Below are 26,952 nucleotides of genomic sequence, written 5' to 3' on the forward strand. Positions count from 1 at the left end.
TAATACAGTAACAGGAAGCCACCAGCCTTGAAGACAAACGCACACGGCTATTACCCGTACGCTGCAGACACTGATCTCTAAAAATGGTCTCCAAACCACACTAGCTACTCCACATTAATTGCAACTCTATGAAAAGGGGCAACATCACAACGTCACACACTCACTGCTCCTGTCTCTCTCACCAACGCTCACTTACACATGGATGTGCTGCACAGTCCGGCCGTGTTCACAAGAGAAGCGTCTGCGCTGCAGAAAACCCACGGTACGCTTTCAAAAACGCGCCACGTGGCTAGGAAGGATGAATCTTTGAAATATGCTTGTAAGAGGACAGTAGTAATTACACGTTCGTAACTGTTCTTAAGAACACAAAACACACAAGTCCCAAATTGTTTACAAATTTAATGACTTACAAATCTGCACTTCTCAGTATAATGAACTTAAAAAGATTTTTTTTTTAAAAATTAACAAAATTTCAGCATAATAGTTCTGCTAATACATCTATAGTTTTTAGAAGAATATTTACAAAACTGTAATGAAAAATAAGACTTAAGCACATGAAAATTTAAGCAGAACATAGCTTACAATTAAACTGGCAGTAAAGTAATATGGCTTCCTGACTGCCGTACTGATCAACAGAAAAAGGGGGATAAATACTGTTACAAAAAGATTTTTATGTTTGCACAGTTTTGCACAAACACCCCATGGTTTAGGAACCACTATACATAGACAAATCTATTAAAACAGATATCTACGTTGTATCTGAAGACACATTAAGAAATATATTTTGATAATATCAAAATTCAGTGATTGCGTTACAAAATCTGAGCTTAAAATCCAAGTGCAAATCAATTCACATTAAAAAACTGCAATTTCAACTACTGAATTATTTAAAAACTGGTTCTGGGACTATTAAGACTATTTTCTCGTTCTTGCACTTGTTCTTGTGCTTGATCTTGTCTTCCTGTCCGTTCCTCCAGCAGTCTGAGTAGCCCTTACATCCTCTTCGCCAAGTTCTTCGTGAGTTTTGTTTCTTTTTCCTTTTTGTAGCAATCTATTTTCATCATTCTCTATTTGTACACAAAAAAATTAACTGTAAATTTGTATCATAAATCAAACATTTTATACAAAATTCAATCTTCAGTTACTTTGTTTTTAAAGGAAGTGTCCCTAATGACTACATTCCAAAGATTACATCTATGAATTCAACAAACCAGTTACAAACCCCATACTTCTGCACATCCAATATCCTTTAAGATAGATCCCTGAGGACTTACAGCTATTTCTGAAAGTAGGTTAACATTAATGAGAGCACCAAAACCAATTAGCTACCATTTTAGCTAAAATTCCTTCTACTGATATGTAAAACTAAAACATATCCTACACCAAAGAAAAATCCTGCAAAAATGAATGTATAGTAACTGGTTTATGGTCCAGATAAAGCTGGCAAGTCAGGCTTTTAAATGCAAAGAAAAGACTAGACACCTATGTAAGTATCGAGATAGCACAGAAAAGTTAAGCTACTCCAAGAGATAAGCATCAACCCGAGCACCAGACATACAAACTGTCACTAAAATCCATGTGGGGAAAGATGACCTCCCCGGAAGAGAAACTATCCAGGCAGGTAGTAAAGCATCAGAAGAGATCAATCATTTGGCAAATACATATAGCAGTATCAGGAAGCAGGAACTAGCAAGCGTGTAACAGGAAACAAAAGAAAACTCAATAAACCAAGACAGATACATGGCAAAAGAGATGTACATGTTATACGAGGATAAGCACGTGCAATAGAAAAGGGAAAGAGCCAAAGAGAAATGAAACAAAAGGCATGGTCAAATCACGATAAGGTTTTTAACACAATTTGGCAGGAAATTCCTCAAGATGTAGCTCTAAAGATTCATTGTTCTTTCTATTTGCATACATTTATTTGATAATATTTTCTAATTGAATCATGGTAGTTTTTAAGTTACATCACATCAAGCTGAAAATTCCAGGGAACATTTCAGATGTCTGCAGCAAGAGTTCTGTTGGCTTGGGAAAGCAAAACAGTAAAGGAAGAAATGGGAGACGCATCAAACTTTTGCCGTCTTTTTAGCTCAAATACAGCTTCAAGCCCTTCTAGCATCAACTTCAAAAAACAGCTGATGACTAGTAAAGGTCCTCCAAAACCCAGAGATATAAAGCCAGGATCTTGGATGGTATTTAGGAGAAAACAAGATGAACAATGGGTGCTACAAACATGTGATTATTGTGTTCTGTCATTACCACCTTCTTCTGCATCTAAGTTAGTTGCTGTATTTACTCTAAACTATAATTTATTGTCATGGATCAAGTGAGAATATATTATAGAAGAGCACAAAGACATCTGAATACCCCAACAGAGGAAGAATACACGTCATATCCCATAAAAGCAATCCCTTCTACTTAGGAAAAACATCTTGTTTATATAAGACACCTTGCTATATTGAAGACCTACTCTCTACATTAGAGCATGGCAGCCCACGGTAATACCAGAATTTTGTACGCATTATTGTTATATCTATACATAACTAAGCCATACTTAGAAAATAGAAAGCAAATTCTTGCCTCACCTGATTTTAATTTTTTGGATGCTAAGCCATCTGCTGGCAACTGATATTTTCTTCTGCGAGAAGTGGAAGTTGCCTGTTGTATAGGGTTAACCTCTTTTCCTTTTCCAGACTGATTTTTTTTTTCAGAACCAGTGGATGTCAAACACACATTTTGAGTTTCTAAAGTGTTACCGTTTTCTGGCAAGTCGCCGTTTTTACGGAGAGAAGTAGAAGTAGCTGCCTCTGATTTGAATTCTACCTTTCTCCTTTTGTTCCTCAATTGCCTTGTTTTTCCCTTGGATGAATTATTTTCTAGAGATGTATCTTCACCTTCTTTAAGAATCCTCTTTCGACCTCTATCTTTGGGCAAGCCAGGTTTTTCCCTGAGAAAAGTGGAACTAGTTTCTTCAGATATGGAAGAAATTGTTTTCTTTCTGCCCACTCTTGGTGGATTTTCTTTTGCAGATGGAGCTACTTCCAAAAGTATACTCCGTTGCTCTTCAGGAGTTTCATTCTTACCATCTTCTGGCAAACTTTGAAGTGAAGTGGAACTAACAGCCAGTGAAGTGACTGTTTGCCTCGAGTTCCCTTTTGAAAGATCCATTTTTTCTTGGGAAGTAGAATTTTCCAAAACCAGCTTTTTTGCTTCCCCGTAATTATTCTTTCTACCACTTTCTTTTGATAAGCCCTGTTTTCCCTGAACAGAAGTAGAACTTGTGGCTTCTAACAAGAGGGCAATTTCTTTCCTTCTGCCTTTTCTCAGTTGATTTTCTTTTGCAGATGAAGCAAAAGTTTCTAACGGAACATTTTGATCTTCTTTAGGAGCTTCTTCTCTACCATTATCTGCTGGCAAACCGCGTTTTCCTCTAAGAGAAATGTAATTAGTTGTGTGTGATGCCAGAGCAGTTTCTTTCCTTCTGCCCCTTCCTAATGGCTTCTCTTTTGCACAGAACACTGTTTCCAAAGGCATATTTTGTTCTTCATTAGTACCCTCCTCTTTATCATCAGTTTCTGACAAGCCATATTTTCTCTGGAGAGAAGATGAACTTTTTGCCTCTGCTGTTAGATCAATCTTTTTCCTTTTGTCCCTTGCTGATGCATTTGCTTCTGCCTGCAAAGTTTTATTTCCCAAAGCTGAATTTTGATCTTCTCTCACAGACATCTTTTTATCATCACCTTCTAGTAACCCACGTCTTTTTCTGATAGAAAGAGATCTAGATGTTTGTGATGCTGCAGCAACCTCTCGTCTTTTCCCTCGTCTCAGTGGATTGTCTTCTGTCGAAGAGGGAGTAGCTTCCAAAGCTGAATCTTGCTCTTTTACAAAAGCCTTATCTTTACTATGATCTGCAATTAATGTTTGTTTTTCCATAAAGGTAGAACAAGCTATTTGTGGAATGGAATCAACTTGCTTTCTTCTGCTCCTCCTTACTTGGGAAGAAGGATTTTCTGAAGTCTCATGTTGACCATCTTTGTAAGTCATTCCTTTGTCATCCCCAGGTAAGCTCCTTTTTCCTCCAACCGCTTTGGAACTGGCTTCTTCAAGTTCAAAATTAACTTTTCTACTTCTACCTCTTCTACACGCCGTTCCTTTTTTTTGTGCTTGATTCTCTTGCAGGATTTCAGTTTGTTTTGGTGTAAGTATTCCCTGTTCATTTCTTGTCCGCTTTTGACGGCTATGAGCAAGACTGTCACTGTTTGCAGCTGGTATTGACGTGGCAGCTGGGTTGCTCTGGTCCTTTGTGGCTCGGTATGTATTCTTGACGCAAACAGAGCCCAAAGAATCTTTGGGAGAAGATTCGTCCATTTCTGTTTCTGACTTAAATTTGGGAGCAATTAGTTCTAGGTTGTTCACATCTTTGGCAAATTCATCAGTCTTTTTCTCCAAAGAGTCTTTTTTGCCTCTCCTGTTTCTAGTTCTGTTTGTTTCCTGTACTGCACTTCTGTTTGCTTCCAAGTTCAGAGCAGTAACTGCCATTTTGTTTGTCTCTCCAGAAGGTGACTCTGTCTTTAATCTTTGAGATGCCTCTTTTGTATTTTCCTGAGCATTTTCTGTTTCATCTCCCTGAGATACTTTAATCTCATTTTTTATGTGTGATTGTGTTTCAGGATCAGTTTCAGTTGAAGTTTCCTCAGTTTTCTGAATGTTTTGTATATTTTCAAGTGTCATCCTGCAAATGTCTGCTTTTACTTCAGTTAAGTGCTTTCTGGCACTTCTTAAAGACTTCATCTTCTCTGTTATCTTTATTTCAAGTTTAGTTCCATTTTCAGATTCTTCTGCTGTGGCAGTCTCAGTATCTTTGTCGAAAGTCTGTTCATCTCTTTGTATCGTCTTTGCTGATGGGTCTTTACGAAGCTTCCTTGTTGTCCCATGAAGGTCCTCTGAAGAAGCTTGTTTAACTTGGTCATTTCTAGCTCTTCTTCCTCTTTTAGGTGGAATCAGTGGTTCTGTGTTTTCTACTTTTTTTGCTCCTCTAGACCTCCTCCTAGGTGACAGAAGCATTTCTTCACTGTCTTCTACACCACCTTCATTAGATTTGTTTTCAGGTTTTTTTAAACCTGTTTGCAGCTGACAATTTGCATTTTGAATGCTACTAGATACACTTACTGTCTTTATAGTTGGATCATCTTCAGTTTCTAATATGTCATTGATGCCATACTCCTGCAAAATCTGTTTCATATTTGCAGGTTCTTTTCGTAGCACTGAAGAATCTTTGCCACAAGACTCAAGATTCTCACTTGGATGTTTTAACTCCTTCAGTTCTTTCCTTTTACCTCTTCCTGGTCTTTGAGTAGCTCCATGTGGTTCCACAAATGAAACAATTTCAACTTTTTCTTGATCAGGGTGCTTCGAAACAATTTCTTCTTGTACACAACGGTTTGTTCTCCTTCCTCTTCCTTCATTTTTAGCTACTGAAGTTGAAGTACTCGTCTCTCCCATCTCCTCTTGGGTGCTCTTTTTTTCCAGACTTTGCAATTCTTTTAAATTCAAATCCTTTTCACACTGCTTTGCTGAAGCAGGATGTACTGTCTTCCTTGATCTGCCCCTTGTTGGTCTCTGGGTAGACTGGTCTTCACTAGTTGATTCCTTCTGTTGAGAATCTTCACCTTGTGAAATATTTCCTTTATCTTCTAAAACAAGTTTTTTTTTCCCCCATTCAAATTTTTTACATAGAAAAGAGCACAAACAGAAGTTATACGAGTTATCTTGCTCAAACAAATCACACTCAATAGTCTTAATTTTAAAATAAAGATTTTAACCAATTCCTAGATTAAAGGCCAGGCTTCTGACCAAAGATGTTCAGTTTATTTGGTAGGTAACATTCACAGGTTTAAGCTATGTTCTTGAAAGTCTTTGCAAAGAAAGATAATTTTAAGTGGAGACCTTAACATCAGGTTTTTACACGGGTGTGTTTGGAGATGCCAGCGTTACCACACCAACAAACTACTACACTGTTACTTCTACACCAATAGAATTCCAGCACCTGGTGTTGATTAGGGATGACTGCACAAATTCCATGAGCTATGCACACTTCGCACTGTATATTTTGGAATTTTTAAAACATATGTTAAAACTTCATAATAACATATATTACCTTGTATATTCATTATTCCTCCAGTTAAAGTAAAAGTATTCGTACTTACCATATTTATGACTGGAATTAGTACAAGGAGGCGCAGTATCTTCTTGCTTAGAATCCGTAACATTTACTGATCTGACCTAAGGGAATAAACAATAATCAATAAATGCATGTCTGACAGGACAAGAAATAATGGAGTGAACCAATACAAAATTAATGTATAGCAATATTTGAAAAAAGTCTTGTCAAATACTTTTCTCTAAAAATGAAATCAACTTGGTTTTATAACTGCATCCATATATTTGATATTAGCACACAAATATATCAAACTTAATACTTGCCATCTAAGCTAGTGTAGCAGCTTTTAAAGTGAAAGATAACAAACACTGCACAGAGTTAAAAAAAGTATTAATTAAATTGGCTGACAAGTGTCTAAAATGAGTGCTCAAAAGGAATTCGGGGTATTGAAGCCGAATCATTTGAGTGTTTTGTAGCGTTTTACCGTAGTTCTACACTGATGAGCACTAAACCCAGCGATACTCAGCATTTTACCTATGGATCTGAGAATGAACATAAAAATCAATACTAATAAAATTCACAAACGACAAAAGTGATGAAGCTGTGAATTATAAGGTCAGAACAGTAACCCAGAGCAACTTCACTAACTACTTAGACAGGGTTCCTTCAAAGAAAATACATGTTAACACAGGCAAATGTACAGCTATCTCTATAAAATAGGCATCCATTCAGGAAGCAATGAATGAAAGACTTAGGGGCATAGAGAGCAATCAACTGACCACATGGTAACATGTTTTGTCAAAAGCTCAACACTTTTGGATGTGTTCAAAGACACAAAAGAAAGCTTAAAACTTAAATCTACAGGGTATGAAGCAGCAGTACAAAACAAAACAAAACACCTAACCATATGCCTTGCTTATGAGAAGGAAGGCTGAGAAAGAATTTGCTTATAGTTTGTAAGCAATTTAAAGAGTGCTTTAAACGTAACAGGAGCAAATTCAAATTTGTAACAAGCTATGTCTTCTAGCAGGGGAGAATTCACCTGGACAAAGCTACCAAGGAAAAAAGACTGCCATCTTTACAGTTTTCAAATCAACATGAGGTGCTTTTCTAGAAGGTACCTTTTCCTCCAGAGGTTATGGGCATGACATATTTGAAGTACTGTAACATACAATATGTCATACTAGGAGGTCTAAGAATTCATTTCAACCACAGACTTCAAAGTCTAAATACAATCCTTCCAAAAGCTAAAGAAAGTATTTTACCTTAATTTCCTCTGGTATATCAAACATTTCTGTAACTCCAACATAGTCTACTTCAAAATCGGAACATTTCTGCCTGCGTTCTGCCATAAGCCTTTGCAGACCCACAAAATCATCAACTGGTTGATACTTCTCTCTTGGAGTCTTCATTAATCTACTAATACCAAACATATCTTCTATGGGTTCAACTTTTTCCTTTGGTGTCCTGAAAATACGGCTGACCCCAATCATGTCTTCTACTGGTTGATATTTCAGCTTTGGAGTTTTCTCGATTAAAGTAACACCTGCCACATCTTTCACTGCTTCCCTTTTTTGTACTGGAGTCTTCAGCAATCTGTTAAAGGCAATTTCATCTGTAACAGGTTCCAACTCTTGCTGTGAGGTCCTCGTGAGCTGCTTAATGCCAGACAGGACCTCAGCTCGTTCTGGCTTGTGCTGTGGGGTCCTCAAGAGCTGCTTGATGCCAGACAGGACCTCAACTGGTTCTGGCTTCTGCTGTGGGGTCCTCAAGAGCTGCTTGATGCCAGACAGGACCTCAACTGGTTCTGGCTTCTGCTGTGGGGTCCTCATGAGCTGCTTGATGCCTGAGAGGACCTCGACTGGCTCAGACTTCTGCTGTGGGGTCCTCATGAGCCGCTTGATGCCTGACAAGGCCTCTACAGGCTCCGACTTCTGCTTTGGGGTCCTCATGAGCTGCTTGATGCCCGACAAGGCCTCTACAGGTTCCGACTTCTGCTTTGGGGTCCTCATGAGCCGCTTGATGCCCGACAAGGCCTCTACAGGTTCCGACTTCTGCTTTGGGGTCCTCATGAGCTGCTTGATGCCCGACAAGGCCTCTACAGGCTCCGACTTCTGCTTTGGGGTCCTCATGAGCTGCTTGATGCCCGACAAGGCCTCTACAGGCTCCGACTTCTGCTTTGGGGTCTTCATGAGCTGCTTGATGCCCGACAAGGCCTCTACTGGTTCTGACCTTTGCTCTGGGGTCCTTAAAAGCTGCTTGATGCCTGACACGACCTCAACTGGCTCCAACTTCTGCTTTGGAGTCCTCCTTTTACTTCCTGATTTCACCTGAGATGCTTGTTTTTCTGGAATTATGGACAAACTATCACTACTAATATTTTCTTCCAGCATAGCTTTTCTTTTTTCAGGAGTTTTTGTGGATATTGCATCAAACATAGACTTTAGAGACTCCTTCTCTCTCAGAAAGTGACAAATGCCTGGAATATCTTGTTTCTGTTCTGAAGCATCTGAACTATTTAACGGTGACACCAGCATCTCTCCTGAAATAAGTAGTAGATTTATGTAAATTGGAAAAAGAATTAAGCAGAAAATCCAAGCATTCTAATTGCTGCGTAACTAAGTAAAATGGATTCAAACAGCTGGAGCCTTCTACAAATCAAAATCCAAAAACGTGCATCAACAATTGATTTGGTAATTAGCTTCTACAAGGCACAGCATACATTTAAAAAACTGACTATAAAAAAATTTGATTATTTGTTCTTATTTAATCTGATATAAAAATTAATGTTTTCTGTTGTCCTTAAAATTTCTAGTGGTGCAAGTTTTTTACTGCAATTACCTTTGTGTTTTGAAGCAATACCAGACATAAATCAGAAATTTTCACATTAAAGAACATACACTTGACCTTTCCGACACCAAGGAAGAAAAAAATGACAAGAGATTTTTGTAAAATCTCAAGTTGTAAGGGACCCATAAGGATCATCAAGTCCAACTGCCTGCTCCTCGCAGGACTACCTAAAACCAAACCATATGACTAAGAGCATCATCCAGATGCTCCTTGAACTCTGACAGGCTTGGTGCCACGACCACTTCCCTGGGGAGCCTGTTCCAGGGACCGACCACCTATCAGTGAAGAACCTTTTCCTAGTGTCCAGCCTGAACTTCCTCTGATGCAGCCTCATTCCATTTCCTTGTGTCCTGTCACTGCTCATCAGAGAAAGGAGATCAGCACCTCTCCCTCCGCTGCCCCCCCTGAGGAAGCTGTAGGCTGCAATGAGGGCACCCCTCAGCCTTCTCTTCTTCAAGCTGAACAAACCAAGTGACCTCAGCTGCTCCTCATAAGTCTTGCCCCAAGGCCTTTCACCATCTTGGTCACCCTCCTCTGGACACACTCTCGTAGTCTGATGTCCTTCTTCTATTGAGTTGCCCAAAACTGCACACAGTACTCGAGGTGGGGCTGCACTAGTGCAGTGCAGAGTGGGACAATCACCTCCCTCAACCGGCTAGCGATGCTGTGCTTGTTGCATCCCAGGACACGGTCAGCCCTTTTGGCTGCCAGGGCACACTGTTGACTCCTATTCAACTTGCCATCAACCCAAAACCCCACATCTCTTTCCACGGGGCTGCTCTCCAGCCTCTGTCCCCCAATTTGTATGTATAACCAGGATTACCCCATCCCAGGCTGAGAATCTGGCACTTTCTCGTGTTGAATTTCATACGTTTGGTGATTGCTCAGCTCTCTTGTCTATCAAGACCTCTCTGTAAGGCCTCTCTACCCTCAAGGGAGTCCACAGCTCCTTCTAGTTTAGTATCATTGGCAAACTTACTTAATGTACATTTGATTCCTGCGTCCAGATCATTTATAAAAACATTAAAAGAGCACTGGCCCTCAAATTGAGCCCTGGGGACCGCACTGGTGACTGGCCGCCAGCCTGATGTAACCTCATTTACTATAGCTCTTTGAGCCCGACCCATCAGCGAATTGCTCACCCAGCATATTATGGGCTTGTCTAGCTGCGTGCTGGACATTTTATCCAGAAGGATACTGTGACAGTATCAAAAGCTTTACTAAAATCCAAAAGCACCACATCTACTGGCTTCCCTTGGTCAACTACATAGGTGACCTTGTCATAAAAGGAAATGAAGTTGGTTAAGGAGGACTTTCCCCTTGTGACCCCATGCTGGCTACAACCAATGACTGCGTTCTCGCTCAAGCGTTTTTCAATAACTCCCAGATTAACCTTCTCCATAATTTTACCAGGCACTGAAGTGAGACTGACAGGCCTGTAATCATCAGGGTCTTCCTTCTTACCCGTCTTGAAAACTGGGACAACAGTTGCCAGCTTTCAGTCAACTGTGACCTCTCCAGACTTCCAAGACCGTCGAAAAATAATAGAGGATCCTGCAATAACATCGGCCAGCTACACTCAGGCTGCACGTGGCTTGTACTTGGAAAGACACTTTTCACAAATACTCATTATGGTCCCTGTAAAGGCACTGACTTTTGGAGTTCTTGAATTCTTTTGCGCCCTGCTCATCATGCATAGCAGAAAAGGATAATCAAGAGAAAAGCTTGGGAAAAAGTGAATTTCTCTGGCTGTTTAGTGCCAACTAATTATTTTCCTTTGCTATTCCCTAGCACAGTAAGCATGAGCATTAGAACAAGCATAACCATGCTGTTGCTCAATAGAAGCAGCCATCATTCCTCCCACTAGCAAAAGAGTACTGAAACAAAAGAAAGATTATGGAAAAAAGTCTGGTCAGAACAATTCACAGAAGGTTTTAGAGGAAGTTGTATTTTCTTCCTGAAACACAATTTAGACCAAATTTATAATGCCAGAAATGCTATTTCCAGGACAATATACTCAAAACCAAGCCTTGACTATTGAAAGGCTAGCTTCGATTTGGTCCCTGGAAAAATAGTGGAGCAGGTCCTCTTGAAACACACTTCTGGGCACAGGAAGAACAGGGCGATTCAGAACAGTCAGCATCAATTTATCAGAGGAAAATCACAGCTGACCAATCCAATTACTTTCTGTGATGAAAAGAACAGATTTGTAGATGAAAAGAGAGCAGTGGCTATTATTTAATGTGACTTTAACAAGGTTTTCAACACTGTCTCCCACAATATTTTGGTATCTAAACAAGAACATTACAGGCTAGATGAATGGGCAGCTGGTTGAATAAAGAACTGGTTGGATGACCAGGCTCAGAGAGTTGCAGTTAATGAGTCTCTACCTGCAGGCCAGTAATGAGTAAGAGTACTGCAGGCTGGAGGCACAGGCTAACTCTAGGAGTCCCTTATCCTTAACTACAACTATAATCTTAATCTTAAAACGATCTCTTTGCTTGTTTTAAAAGCATAACCCTCATCTTCAAACTAGAAATAAAGTATGCATGTCTGCTGATGTCAGTTTTTAATCAAGGCTTGTAGGATCTAGCTATAACTTGCCTTTGTAGTTCCTATCCTGTCAAGTCCTAATCATATGATGTTCAAGTCCTTCCAAATTCCTGGTCCAGCAGAATTAAGAAATAAACTAGTTTTTCCAATCCATATTCCCTAAATTATGAAACTAAAGCATTCATGACGTACAAAAGGATCGATGTGTATAGAATCTAAGATTAAGGGCTTGCCCACCGATTTAAGGAAAGCACTAAATAACAGGATAAATAACAGCTGATCACAGACATCTTCAAGTGGATGAAGATCACTCTGCTAGTTCTCCTTTTCAAAGAAAACACTTTGTACTGGACTCCCTTCTGAAGTTGTAACAAGGTTTGTTATACCTAAGCCTATCTTCCACAACATCCGAAATAAACCAAAATACATTTCAACCATTATTATTATTTTAAATATTGCAGGATTTATTCTTGATTTTTCTTGGTGTTTTAGTAGATGCTCAGTTTTGCTAAATTCTAATTTAGCAAAACAGAATTTTAATTTCAAGAATTCTGAGTCATACAGGGACACAATGACTGTAAGCAAGGTTATTAGCAAAAGATGTACAGCAAAGTACCATCTTAATACAAATCTTTCTAATCTGACACCTTTTCAAAAAAATTTTAAATAGATTTTTTCTGCAAGATTACACAGGAACCTCTCCCTACCATGAAACTTTGTCACTGGATTTAGATGTATCCACAGACAACTGATTAAGAGAGTGCCATGCTTCAGCACAAGATTTGCCTGAAACAATACTTCAACATTTTGAAGTTTCATACCAAATAGAACAAATAAGAAAATAACACCTACTCAAAAATCAACTGGAACTACAAAAATGTCTTTTAATACGTGATAAAAATCAATGGTTCCTTTTATGGGTTGCCAGACGCTTCATCTCAATACATCAAGTCTGCCTAGGCTGAGACTACTTACTGTCTCAAGCAGCAGACACACCACTACACTGCTACCCCTAAATATACCTAAACATTCCCTTTCTTTTCAAATAACAAACATACCAGATTCTTCAGGGGTGTGCAATTCAGAAATTTCCACTGCGCTACATGTTGGTGTAAAATCAGTCTTCTGAACAGTGGCCAAAGGTAACGTTTTTCCACTCTTATTTTCTGGAGTTTGAAACATTTCAGTCATTCCTGTAAATTATATGCAGAGAAATGAGCATATGCTTTCATAAAAGAACTACAGAGTTGGCAGTGTGAGCAACAGACTTTAAAAAACTTACCTGTGAAGCTTTCGTCCATATTCATGTTTAGCTTCAAGATAGGATTTTTTACCACTTTAGGGACCCGTCCAGCTGTTCTGACTGTGGTGGAATAAGCTCTACCTACAACTATTGTAGCAGGGGACTCTGCATGACCTGTGCTAAAATGACCTTTTATTTTTCTTTCTGAAGTCTGCACAGAGGAAAAAAAAAGTTAGTAAACAAATATTCCTTATATATAAAATCTACATTTCTTATACACTGTGATAAAGACATCAACACCCATTGTAATATCATACTAAAAGCTCAGAAGCTTCCAGCTTCTGTAGCAAAATACCTACAAGCTGTTTTGTGGTTATGTAAAAAAAAAAAAGAAACATGAAAAAGAAAAAGAATACCTTTGGTGATTGGGTTATCTTCTTTAGGGATCTTCCTTTTCTGACAGTTTTTTTAACAGTCTTTGACTGTGGTCTTGCAACACCTAATTTTACCACTTCTGCCCAAGATTTTGCAACTAGAAAGCAGAAGAAAAAATAACTGCTTGAATTCTCAGCTGTATAAATGGAAGTTCACAATTATTTTTTGATTCCAACGGATTTGCTGCAGTCAGGCATAGGAAAGTAGTTGTTGTATCATCTGACAACACCTATACTGAAGTGCTCTGTGAAATGCTTTCAATCAGAAGACCCAATTTCAGCTGAAGTTTAACAAGTGTCCAAGTACCCAGTATGGCTTTCCACAACAAAACAACAACAAAAAGCTTCATACAGTGTCAAATAGATGTTAGATCCTAGAACTCAATGCTGACCCAATTCTGTCCTCACTCTTTTGTAAGGAAATAATTTTTCCCAACAGAAACTTGCCGTGAGTCTTTCAGTCTCGTTCATTATTATACCTGAACTTTTCCCTGGTGGGACATGAGATTTAACATCAGAGAAATGGCTTCTAAGTGAACCATATCCAGCTTTTCTTTCACCACCTTCCCAAGGAATTTCATAGTCAGGAAATTATTTATTTATACTGCTTACAGCATTTAGATCTACACAGACCTTCCGTAATTTTTTCTTATATCACCTTCTCCTTATAACATACTCTGAAAATTCCCAAAGCAAGGTTACCTTTATCACAGCATCATTCTGTACACAGCAGAGGAATCGGGGAATTACTTACAGCTGTGTAATAAATGAAGCTGTAAGTTGGTAGGACATCTGCCTCGTTTACTTCAGAAATAGGCTATGAGAAGACAGGGATCATATAAAAGAAATTATTATTTTTTTAAGTAGGGATAAAAAGGGGAATGCCATTCCTGAAGAAAAGGATATTATTATTCTCTTGTCAGAATTGCTGTGCAAGTTGGGGGAAGTCTGTAAATAAAAAGAACTTTCAAAAGCTGTCATTGCTCTGGTGTTCAGAATACATAGAAAAATGCCAAGCATGCAGCAAATTATCTGAAAAAGCACGGGCAACACAAAGAGTTTTATTTTGGATACAAAGTAGACATCCAAAATTTTTTAAGAACTGTGGTATTCTTTTCATATTACAGAAGAAACTGATGCACTGATATTAAAAACCACTTACACACTAAAGAGAGGTGGTGAAAAATGGTATGTCATTAATATTTGCAAAGTACTCTTCTGCTACTAAAATGAACGAAAAAAACCAAAGCCACCGGAAAAAAAAACCCACTTATTTCACTAAAAGACTAATACAACTTTCAGCTGTATTAACCAGGAAGTATTGTGAAGGTCTGTGATTTTATCTCATCATGTAATAATAATAACAAGAGACCATCATTGGGACATTGTATGTAGTACGTTGTTCAAAATTTCGAAATGACACTACAAAAAAACGGAGATAGTAGAGGGTAATAAAAATTCCTGGGTGAATGGTGGTGTCGGTGGGAAGCTTTACACTTGACTTTTTCAAGAGTCAAATTGATTTAACTTCCGAGAACAGATGACAAAAGACACCTTATTTGTGAGTTTCTTCAAAGATAGAAATTTCAAGAACCAGAGCTCCCCTATCATAACGTTTCCAATGCTGTCAAAACTATTTCAAACCAGTGTTCAACATTCAAATCCAAATGTTCAACTTCAAAATATTCAAATTAACATCCAGTCATCATCCTATTTTTTAATTATATCTGTTCTATACCACTGTCAACAGTTAAGTGCAGTCCAGCCCATGGAAAAAAGTTGTGAACGGTCTATAGAAAAAGGCACAAAGAAGACAACCTGAAGCTAGATTGCTATAAAGTGCACGTTTTCAAACCAAAATTGATGTAATTGATACAAAATTTGATTTAGGTCAATACTACTTGAACTTGAAGGATCACTATTGCAACTAACCTTGCAAAGAGAACCTTAATTCCACCATTTTTCAGCTTCTGAACATTAAGATGTGTTCTAAATACGGTTTTATATATGCTTTAGTAATTTGCTTTATGAATACGAGCGAATCTAACACTTTGCAATTCCCAGTTGTTTCCAATAAGTCCAACAACCAGTAAGTCAGAAGATACGCCAATCAGTTGGTGGCCTCTGCATAACAAAATAATAGGCCTACTTCAGTCCTGTTCCTGCATTTTAAAGCATTAAAATTAATATTAAAAATTAACTGCTGAAACAAACCTAGTAAATTGGCACTAGAGGCACCACTTCTTCTTTTTGCATTGATAACTGCTACAGCCCCACTTCTCCTCTTCATGGGAGTGACCTTCAAAGCGAGTTGTGCACTGCTTGTTAATTTGTCAGGTGTAGCCGTTAAAAAGGTTTTATCATCTTGGTTAACGTGAGAAGATTTGGGTGTTTTCACTCGGGCACCATTTTTCTCCTTTGTATTCATGTCTTCTGCAACAGCATCCTTCTCTTCTGCAATTGGTAATGGTGTCGTGACTTGAGAAACAGAGAAACGCCCTTTTGTGTAAGGTGCTGGAGAGCCTAAATTAAATTTAGGTGTTGCCTTCCCAGAGGCAGGGGATGAGGCATCTGGGCACTTCTGGGCTGGCAAGTTTTTTGGTGAAATTTTTTCTTTCTGCAAATGTTCAGAAAGTTCCTGGTAGAAAAAAAAAATACATAAAGTGTTACTGCACATAGCTGAACTACAAATGCTCATCTACATCTCTGACAAGTAAATACAACAGTATAAAATATCATCAGATCATTTGAAAAAGCCTGAAATGTTATTCTCTGAAAACAAACTTGTAACAAGTTTTAAATTTCAAAAGTCTGACAAGACACATGCAAATTCAATTGAATAAATTAACTGAATTTATAATTCTACTTTATTCAAAAGTTTTGTTCACATCAAGTACACTACACACATTTTAACTAGTTTAAATCAACAGCAAATGTTTTCAAACTTCTAGCCAAACCACGTGGCAGTAGCTTGCAGTCTGCAAGAAACTATTGTTCTGTTTTCTGTTATTTATGGTAAACTGGAGCTTATAGACACTGCTGCTAAGCACAAACATACACAAATATAGTCCCGTACATGCATGAGAATGAGCAATAGCATGAGGTGAATAAAAACACACCTCCTGTATAAAGACAGGTAGATAGAAAGGGTAAGCTGAGCCCTTTCCTACAATGGAGGAGTTAAAAAAATGTTGATTAAAATTTGCTAATTTTAAATACGATTTGAATTTGCAATTAAATTTTCCACTTCCCAACATACATTTAACAAGGTTTACTACTAATTTTTAATTAATTTTTAGAAGTCTTAGAATTTATAAATTCTGTCCACATTAATTGTCTTAGCAACTTGATTAGTCTTAACATTTACCTGGACTGCAAAGTGCTTCAATCCCTGAGCCTTTTTCAGAACGGCACGCGGTGAGTTTCCAAACGGTAAGCTCAGTCTCGCAGGAATCGCGCCTCTTTTAAGGGGTGAGTTGGGAGGCAAACTTTTATCAAAAAGCTCTGGACTTAGATGACCACCAAAAGACACCCTCTTTCTTTTTCCTAAAGGCTGAAGTAACAAATCACCACTTTTCCTCTTCTGAGATATTCTTTTCGTCTTGCCTAAAAATAACAATTGAAAATATTTCTATCTATCTAAGAATCCAAGTCAACACTTTAACCAGCATAGAAAACAGTGCTTACTTGTGCATTTTAAAGTTGGAAACATATCAGAAGGTAACTTACCTTAAAGAGAAATAGATTCAATTGAGTAAACTTTTATACATATTATTGTGTATTTTTATGGTCAAATATAACTACATGACAAATACTTTAGAACTAATATGTCAGCAATGGGTTCCGCATTTTATGTAAGTGGAAAAATTCTCATAAAAATGCTACGAGAATTTCTCAAATACAAAAACAAGGCAGGGGATTAAATATATATATACCTGATTCTTCTCCAGCCAACAGGCCAGAAATATTCATTTCTGAGACAGCCTCATCGTCTTTCAGTACAGTAGCACTTCCAGAAGACCTTCTCTTTGATGACAATCTACGAGGTCTTATAACACTGGCATCTTCCAAATCTTGTTCCTGGGGATACGCCTTTGCGGCCAGCTCTTCTTTAGTTCCACTGTCTTTTCTGTCTGTAGTCTTATTGTGATGTTCTTGAACAGTATTTGTCTCCAATGCTTTTTCAGTTAGCAGTCCAGAGGTCCTTGGCCTACCCCTTTTTCTTCCAGAATCAGATTTCTGACCAGCAGGAGATGCCAGTTCTGATGTTAACTCTTCTGAAGCCAGTGTCTCTGAATGGACACTTTTGTTTGATAATTCTTTACTTTGTCTGTTATTTCTTCTGGGACTCTTGGAGTTAGAAAAAGAGGTAGGAGATTCAGAATGCCCCTCTTCTGAGTTAAAGTTTGCCTGATCGCAAATTTCTTTCAGCACTTCTTCTTTTACAGGTTTTCCTGGTGTATGTTGTTTACTATTTCGTCTTTGTTTTAAGCACTTATTTTCTGCCAAAGGCAGTTGTTTGAGGCTATCATTTCTGCACGCTGAATCTTCCCTTTGAGTTTCAGCTGAAATTTCTGAAAAAGACTTACGTTTCAATGACACGCTTCGTCGAGTTGTTGGAGTATCAGTATTTACAGGATTCATTCCACTAGTTTCTTTGGTAGGCGATATGAAATGAGACCGAGGACTCTTCCTTCTGGGCGTTGGTGTAGACAGAACATATTTATCTACTTCAGAAACATTTGTCGTGTTAGTTTTTTGTGCTAGTTTATCTACTGCTATCGCAGAGCTGTGTATTTTCATTTTATCTGCATAATCCAAGCATTCTATAGAGCACTGCTTCAGTGAAAATACTGCATTTCCATCATTCTCCTTACTGGGTTTGGTTGCAACTTCAGTACCTTTAGATTTGCCTGCTGTACCTAGTTCCTTATGATCCTGCAGGTGACTTCTTTTACCAATATCTCTTGACATCTCCTTTGAAACAGAATTTCGAGGACTTCTGGTAAAACTCTTCTTGGTAGCACTTCCTACAGCTGAGATCTGGTTAAATTCTGAACTGATTACTTCTTGCTTTATTTTTATTTTACATTCTTCAACATTTTCACTTCTGCCTATTTCTTTTTCTTTAGTCAGGCTTCCCAGGTCAGAAACGCAACTTGATGAAATCTGAGCACTTGGTTCTAGCAGAACACTCTTACCATCTTCTTTTGCAGCTTGTTGAGATCCATTTCCCTCTTGCACAGGTTTTTTTACTTCAATCTCATGTTTCAGTTTTTCATAGAGTTTACTAAAGGGAGACATTTCATTTTGCTTTTTACTAGATTGATGTATTCTGTGTGAAGATTTGGGTGTTTGTAGTTTGAAGGGTAACGCTTTGGAAATATTTTCCTCTGTATTTTGTTTATTTTCATTGGCATTTTTTTCTTCACACTCAGCATTACCTACAAAGTAAGCAAAGCAAAACAAAAAGTAATACAGATGCAGAGTTACTTAAAAATTGCAGAACTACAAATATGAGTTCCATAAATACAGATAAAAATTCCTTCCTGTCCTCTCCCAAGACTGTCAACCAGGGTCCAGGATACACTACTGTAAATAAAGCTCTGCTAACAATAACAATTTCTCTCATAATATAAGCATTAGTATCTAAATGTTTAACATCAATTTTAAGTTGTAATCTGGAATTTATCCCATATTCAAGTAAGGCACTTGGTATTTCACACTTTCGTTTTTCTTTGAAATCAATGGCTCACATACATCTTTCTGGGCTGCCACAAGACAAATCTATGAGCATAGAATTAAACAACCATTTAGGTCAGCTTACCACAATTCAACCTGGTTTTTGTCCTGCATTTACATAGGTGCTATATTGCTTGAACTGTGGCAATGCTTCTTTAGGGTAAAGCCAGACAATAAAGCAAGCGGCCACTTCCCAGATGAGACACAGCAAGTGATTGCATGTGTGCTGCCATTCCACCGCATCCAAGGAAGCTTGAGGTAGCATGCTTCACTTCACGTTTTCCGTGAGCAAGGGGTATGTGCAAGCTAACAGAGTTCATCTGATGAGAAGTGCCTTTGTAAGCCACGAGAAACTGAGACCTCGTGTACATCTGTGCATCTACAAGGTCTATTTCTCAACTCTACTTTATGTCAGCATGAATGCCTGCCGGAACAAATGCTGATACATGTTGACTTTGCTTAATTGTGATGGGAAATAATCCATGTAAAGATGAAGGTAGAGACTCTGACATACAAGGAAAAGCCTGTCAATTATCTTCCAGGAAAGGGGAAAAGGAGTGAGGGGGGGCAAAGAGAGACATGGAAAAGAACAGGAAATTGGATCTTTCTACGAAAGCTTTTACCAACTGCAGACAAATACATCAGTATGTTTTTTTACTGAGCTGACAAGTTGTTCCCTTAAAGTTGATAGAACAACGAAGCAAAGACCGTTGTATCGTAGGACGGTGTTGGGGAGCCTATCACCCAAATCCTGTGAATACAGATGTGCTCACAACAACCCACTGAAATGGAACACTTTGGAACAGCCTGGGTTTGTGTCTTCCCATGAAAATAGCGTTACTTAAGACAAGAAGGATAGGAAGGTGAAGTCCTGGTATTTAACCAGTCCATGGTCTATAACTACCCAGACTTAGTAGCTCTAGAAGATTTTTACTGGGTCTACATGAAACAGCTATTGTAAACTACTATTTCAATCAGCAAAATTAACCCTTCCTATATATCTCCAAAATTATACCTGTTTCAATTTCTTATTAGGAAAGAATACATGAGATAATGCAATATTTGCTCAAAAGGGATCTAGCTGTATTCTAGATCAGCAGAGAACTGCAAGTTAAATTTTAATCAAAGGTGAATTTGCCGTGTTATACTTGCTTGATGCCGCTGAAAAGTAAAACATAATAGGCAATTGTTTCACTTATCAGTTTCAACTGACATTTGTATCACATCTGCAAAGCTGGTGTACTGAACTCCCTTCTTAGCTATAATCTTCATAAACGGAGTTTGCACAAATCACTTAAAGCAATATAGATGGATTTTGCCAATTCTAGGCTAACAGTTACTGCCCATTTATCAGGATGCAATTAAACCGAATTCTCCCGGCAGGACTTAGCTTTGGTAAATCACAGCATCTAAGTATGATGAGACAGTACACTGACATAGCAAGGTATATTGTACTCAGATTGAAAAGTCTTAAAATACATTTCTTTTGCTCTTTTCAACCTTGTTTTTCCTCTTATGCTAAGAATAAATGCAGTTAAGGGGGAAGAAGAAAACAAAGCCGCCGTAAAACAGGTACCAACCTGAAGCATGAAGACTTTTAGATCCCGAAGTTTGTTTGTGTAATAATTCCACCTCTGCCACCTGCTGAACATGAAGAACCTGTAAATTTGTACAATATTACAGCGGAGCAACAAATATTTTACAGTTTAGCTTTCAACTGTATATTGAAAGACACTAGATTTATAAAAGTATATGCATTGTTTACTAAACGGGCTTAAAAGTATTAACATGAAATCCTAGAATATTTCAAATTTTAAGAACATTGACCAATACACATTTAAGGCCCTATATAGCAAGAGTTTAAGTCTTGCTTTATCATTAAAATTATTAGCTCTAAAAGCAGCTGTACCATAAGAATATATACAAGCACATTTGAATCTCACCTTTTTACCAGACCTAGTGGAAATTTTTCATTTAAATAAGAGAACTATAACATTAAAAAAGAAAAAAAAAATTTCAATAGCCACAGTACTCTCCTTTAAGGGAGAAAACTTTTCTGAGAACAAAAAAAGAAACTAATGACAATAAATTATTAAAAGATAGGCTTAGTTTGATATTTATAAATTCCAACAATACATTAGTGTACTAGCATTTAGAACAACAAATTATTTCTGAAAAAAGAACGCTCATTCTCTAGGGCAAACCTCCCCATTTAAAGTACAAGGATATCCAAGGCCCATACTCTGCATTTCCTACATCCCATCTTCTCTTTGAAAAAGCTAAGGATTAATTTTTACCTGTATTAGTAACATCACGGATTATTAAGTATCTATTACCAGAAACTGACAAGTCTAAAATTAATAAATTATTAATTTTTTAAAAAGTATTTATCTGAAGGAGTTTATTTGTATTTTCAAACAGAAAGGTAGTCTGTGGCTGAAAAATTATTCCTAATAAGAAAACAGAACAAGGAAATAGAATACCATATCACTACTAATACCAATGTACTTGTAATAAATAAGCCTATGGCCACAAAATTACCTGCAGTGTTTCATCTTTCGGAGATCTAGAACGCTTCTTTCTTGGAGTTGATTGGAGAGGATATTCAAATCTGGAAGAAATATTTAAAAAGTAAGACAACCATTTTTTGTCAAATAGCTGATGACTAAATTCCCATTACTAAGATAAATGACCTAGCAATAGTTGTCCACTCCCAACAATACACACATATCACTTTTAAAGGCTTTAACTACATCAAAATACTTCTAAATTTTCCCCTAAAAATGACTACCCTAGAAACAAAATCAAAATGATCTCTCTAGACAATTCTATCTTTATTGGTTTAGCTTAACGTAATATAAAAGTGATAACAAAAAAATATCTTTAAGCAATCCTGCTTTCTGAAGAAGGTCTATAAGACATTGTAAAGAAATATGAAATAAACTAGATTAACTTCTGTTTCTGAAGATGGTAAAAGGACATTTTAATTTTTCCCATTTATCTACAGCCATCTTCTGTATCTTCATCCAGCAGTAAGAGCCGGCGTCCACAAAGCTCTCTGCATTGTTTGCCTGCAGAACACATTCTAGGATTGAGGCATTAACAGTTTGTCATTGGCACTTACCTGAAAGAACGATCAATAATAGTTAACACATCTCCATGCTTCAGAGGTACAGGTTGCTGAAAACAACCGCCATTCAGCTGCGTAGGATTTACTGTACTTAAATTAGTCAATATTGCCTAAAAATGAAACAAACATGTTAGTAGCCTGATGAGATGCAACAATGCAATGCATATGTCATTAAAATATGTGTACCTTACCTCCTTGTTTTCATTTACTTCAATTTTACAATGTTCTTTTGAGACCTGAGGCAATTGGATGCGAATATCACATTCTGTTCTCCTGTGGGTGAAAACGCAATTTGAGTTTCAAGACGCACAAAAGGCAGAAAAATCTGACTGCTATAGAAATAGGTGATTTCCCAACTTTTCAGCTAATAATTGATACTTTCTTAAATTTGGTAATATGAAGAAAATGAACTACCTAAGTCTTTCAACTGTGGCGAAAAATAACAGGAGCTCACACTTCTACAACATCAGAGAATCCATATCAGAAAAAATACGTGAAATACTCAAATTCTGAAAAAAGCAGTTCACAACAAGCTGAAAGAGACAACTCTACAACAGGCATCTGGTGGTTTGAGATTACTTGTTTCCCAACTTGCAAGTTGCCGAAGACTTGTGGAATATTTCTAGAAAATACCAGCACGTGCTCTTAAGTTCGTTCTTAGGCATTCGTTACTGATCACTCTCAGAGTATTACGTAGATGGACCTTTGGTCTCACCTGGATAGCCATTTCTACCTTCTTAAAAGTTGTTAGTAAGTGAAAGCTGTGTTTCTAAGTGTACAGACTTTTTCTTTCTTTCTTTCTTTTTAAGCTAATCTCTAAGGCTTTTGACATGCTGAAGGTCTTAGGCAGCAAACATATGAACTATCATACCAGAAGTACTGTTCACAGAAGTACCTGACACCTCTCACTGATGCAGCTGGCAGAAATTAATGTTTGTACCATTAAGTATCACTTGTCTGGGCAGCTCTGCTGAAGCCAAAGAACAGTATTACTGACAGTGGAGTGCTTCCCATAGACTTTCACTATGGAATCTGATTCCGGACTGAATAATATTTAAGATATCTATCAGTCAGTAAAGTGCTGAACAGACCTAGTTTAAGAGAAGTAAAAACATTTTATTTTAAGTATATTTATAGTAAGATCATCTAGTCAAGTCTTCACATATATCATTCAGGTATATTAATTTTATCCTTTAATGTGAAATAGCTGGATCGAGCTCAAAACCCACTATCACTCAACTGTATAAGTCAAAGTGAGTTTCAAGATTGGAGGAGGAGGTATAAGTTCTTATTAATTTTTAATATTAATTCTAGATATTGGCTGACATATTCCATTACTGAGGTTTTGGAGAACCAAAAAAAAAATTTAAAAAAGAAAAAAAATTGAGAAGAGCACTGATGTAATGAAGATGGTTGAATACAAGCCATGTACCTCGCTGCTCTTCACTAGTCAATTATCTGGAATCTGCCCCTGGATAAAAGAATGCCATCACCTGCTTATCAACTGTGTATTACTTTTAATCCCTTCCCCAGATTTCCTTTGGCCAGAAACTTTAACAACAAAAAAAAATAGTTCTGGCAAGGAAAGGACAAAAAGCAGTAACAAAAACTAAGTTCAGTTTTCTAGTCTTACGATTAACCTTAGTCCAATATCACCTTCCCTCCCCTGTACATCATTCACAAAAAACCACTTATTTTTGCAAGTAAGTATTAAAAGATACAATCTGCAGGAAAAATATCACTAATATTATTTCAATGTCTGCAAGCACTCAGCTAATTCTCACCTTCCAAATAAACAAGAACTTGCAGTGAGTGGAAAACTAATTCCATCAGTCCCATTCCGTTTAATTACAACAATATTCCCAAAGAGCGGCATCTTCAAATGTAAGGAATCTTACCTATAAAAGAACGTCAAAATTACTCATCCAAATAACGCTTTACATATTTATGAAAGTAAATCAACGTAAACTTTTTATTTTTTACTTCTGTTCAAGAGACATTTTCCAATGTACAGCAGAAGAATCTCAGTGCCATTTACATGTGCTCGCCTGTGTAGAAAACTGGGACCTACTTACCGTGAGCAACCACTGTAATCATACACGGGAAGTTGAAGGCACTACGTAGTTGGAGAAACTGATGCTTATACACGGTGGCAAGAGCAGTCATCACGTGTTCATGTAAACTCAGTTATGTTACTTTTACCTACGCAATAGGTATTTGCTACCCATCAGAGCCTTTGCAAAGATTCAGGGGCAACACATACTATATCTCATCCCATAAGCAACTTAAAACTATTTTCATGTAAACAGTCACTCCTCCTCACCTAAACCTAGACATTAGACATTCTCTTACCCACATGGAAATTCTCAGACTTGTTTTTAAAGTAAACAGCGACCAACCGACTCTAGTTGTATCCCCCTGAAAAAGGAGGAAACGGTGGCATTGCCACGAAGCAGCACTCGCAGGAAAACAGCTGAAAAGAAGGCTGAAAGTTGAGCGGTTGCTAGGATCTCGTGATAGGCCGCCGACAGAGCTGAGGGTGGCAAGTGCATCTCCGCGTGCACGTACAAAGAAAGCAAAGGAAGGAACGGCGTTTAACTTGCCAAAAAAAAAAAAAAAAACCCAACCTAAACCCACAGCGTTTGCACAACCAGATACGCTATTTCTTTCATATAGAAATAGGAGAGTGCCACGAAGTACAAGGAATCCTCGAAAAAGCATATATAAAATGCACTATCAAATATCACACATTTGAAAGTGGCAAGCTAAAAACAAGGGACCTAATGTAGTTAAGAGCGATCCTTCTGAACTTTTTTGCCGAGTTTCATACGATAAAACACTTGCTGAAAAAAAAACCAAAACAAAACACACCCTAGGACAAATTTGACAGCCTTAAGAAAAGCCTTTACCTGTCCGTTACAGGAAACCGCAGTCTTCAGTTTTCCTTACCCAAACGAAGTGCCCTGTTCACAGTTTCCCCCAACTCCTACAAGCGAAAAACGCCACACGAGCTGCAGAAGCCGAAGTTTACGCCGCCGTTACGAGCCCAGGCTCCATGCGGCCGCGTCTGCAAACGGGGCGGCCACAGCCACCGGCGCGGCCGGGGCTGGTGCATCCCGGCTCCCGCTGGCAGGACGGGGCGGCTGCCGGGAAGCAGACGGCCACCGAGGGGAGCAACTCGGCCCAACTCCTTCCCGCGGCGCCCGGAGCCCCAAAGCCGCGTCCGCCCGGCCCGATCCTCCCCCCCCGCACACACACACACACCCAGGACGGCCCTTCCTCTCCACGAAGCCGTGCTCGCCCACCGCCGCGCCCCGCAGCCCCCACCCAGACGCTTCCTACCTCCGGCGGAGCGCTGGCAGCCTGCTGAGGGGCCGATGTGGCAGCAGCGGCGCTGCGCCCCCCGCCGCCGCCGTCCCTCCTGTCAGTGCGCGGCGCCGACTGAGCCTTCCCGCCCGCGCCAGCACCCGCCGCGCCGGCAGCCCTCGCACCCCCAGTGCCCGCGGATGTATCACTGCGCCGTACCGCGACAGAGCACGGGAGCCGGGGCAGACGGCCCCGGAACCACCCGCCGCCCTCACCTGCTGGTAGCTGCCATGGCTGAGGGGACACACCGCGGCCGGCCGGCTGGGACAAGCGCCCCTCGGCGGCCGGACTCTTTTAGCCTTAACTGATGCCGGCTCGGCGGAAGGAGAAAAGAACGGACGGACTCACGAGAGATGTTTTTTTCGAAAAGGCGCGCGGCAGCCCGCGGTTGGTGGAAGGGCGGTCACGTGAACGCGCGGCGGACCCAATCGGGCGCGCGGAGGCGGTTTGATTTCAAATGGCGGCGCCGGCCTGAAGGCACCGCCCCTGGGAGCCGTTCCCCGCCTCAGGGCGGCTCCTCCCGCCAACGCCTCCGCTTAAAACCCTTCTCCTCCCTCAGCCCTGTCAATGGGCTCCTGCGAGACAAGGGACCCCCACCCCACGGGCGCAGGTTTGGGCCTGCACCTGGGCGGGTTTCTTCAGCGCCTCTGTGAGAGAGAAGGATTCATAGGGGACTCAGCTCGGTCCCAAGTACGCACTTGTTGAGTTACTAATGTTGTTCGAGCCTCATGACAACTCCTCAGGTCAGTAAAAAGCATCCAGGATCAGTTTATATCGCTTCAGCTTAACTTAGGCTTTCTAAACTAATTTAAGCATCTGTATCTTCTTTCTGCGCTGGTCTTTTGGTAATTAGATTAAAATATTCTTACACGTACAAATAAGGGGCTTCAAAGGGCCAAAAAAAAAAAGGGAGCAAGGATGGGAGAGAGAAACCAGCAGTAAAAATTAAACTAGCATTCCAAGTCTATTTTAATCAGCTATTTAGTTACCTTCATTTATGTACAAAAACTGACTCCCATCTCTGCTCCCTGACAGGAATTCATTACTAAGACTTGAATTTGAGCATCTGTAAGACAATCAAGATGAACACTTTGTGCTCTTCTGTATTTGAAGACAGAAGGAAAAAAAAAAACAAACCAAAAATGGCAAGTAACCAGAACTTAGCTCAATCACACAAAGGTAGAAAGAGCTGTTCCTAGACAAATCCAATGTCATTGCCATCCTTATCCTTGATGAAGCTTGTATTTTTGATATTGCTGTCATATGTTTGTATAAACTTAAAAATTAATCTCTAATCAATGTGATAATCTCCAGGTATTAAAAATGAGAAGCAGCCCTAATTTGAAAATAGCCAAGGAGAGGAAGGTACCTTTGAGCCCTTTGAATATCATTTCAGATCAGAAACATTTTTCACATTGGAAAGGCTCTTAACCATAGCCCTCTCCAGAACACACAAGATATCTTTTTAAAA

General features: G+C 39.0%; 1 protein-coding gene across 1 annotated transcript; it reads right to left on the bottom strand.

Annotated features, from left to right (window-relative positions):
- Positions 1-379: 379 nt before the first annotated feature.
- MKI67 (marker of proliferation Ki-67) lies at positions 380-25,065 on the bottom strand. Its single transcript, XM_050899079.1, has 16 exons — positions 25,025-25,065; positions 23,900-24,013; positions 22,307-22,388; positions 22,110-22,225; positions 21,527-21,596; positions 20,566-20,644; positions 17,179-18,687; positions 16,611-16,849; positions 15,458-15,881; positions 13,226-13,341; positions 12,849-13,020; positions 12,625-12,759; positions 7,429-8,705; positions 6,210-6,285; positions 2,589-5,696; positions 380-1,067 (listed from the first exon to the last, which is right to left on the bottom strand). The coding sequence occupies exons 2-16, from the start codon at positions 23,989-23,991 to the stop codon at positions 916-918; spliced, it is 7,647 nt and encodes a 2,548-aa protein (XP_050755036.1). The 5' UTR covers positions 23,992-24,013; positions 25,025-25,065; the 3' UTR covers positions 380-915.
- Between the last annotated feature and the right edge of the window lie 1,887 nt (positions 25,066-26,952).

This window comes from Gymnogyps californianus, chromosome 6 (genome assembly GCF_018139145.2).
Source record: "Gymnogyps californianus isolate 813 chromosome 6, ASM1813914v2, whole genome shotgun sequence".
Taxonomy (NCBI): Eukaryota; Metazoa; Chordata; class Aves; order Accipitriformes; family Cathartidae; genus Gymnogyps; species Gymnogyps californianus.

What these genes read in the sequence shown, in the direction of transcription:
- MKI67 (XM_050899079.1), bottom strand. Translation starts at nt 23,991, where the DNA reads ATGCCGCTCTTTGGGAATATTGTTGTAATTAAACGGAATGGGACTGAT. An exon ending in GTTGGCTGGAGAAGAATCAG is followed by an intron (nt 16,850 to 17,178) that starts GTATATATATAT and finishes TGTTATTTTTAG; the next exon opens with GCAAGACGAAAAGAATATCT. An exon ending in CTCTAGTGCCAATTTACTAG is followed by an intron (nt 13,342 to 15,457) that starts GTTTGTTTCAGC and finishes TCTGCTTTCTAG; the next exon opens with TTGCAAAATCTTGGGCAGAA.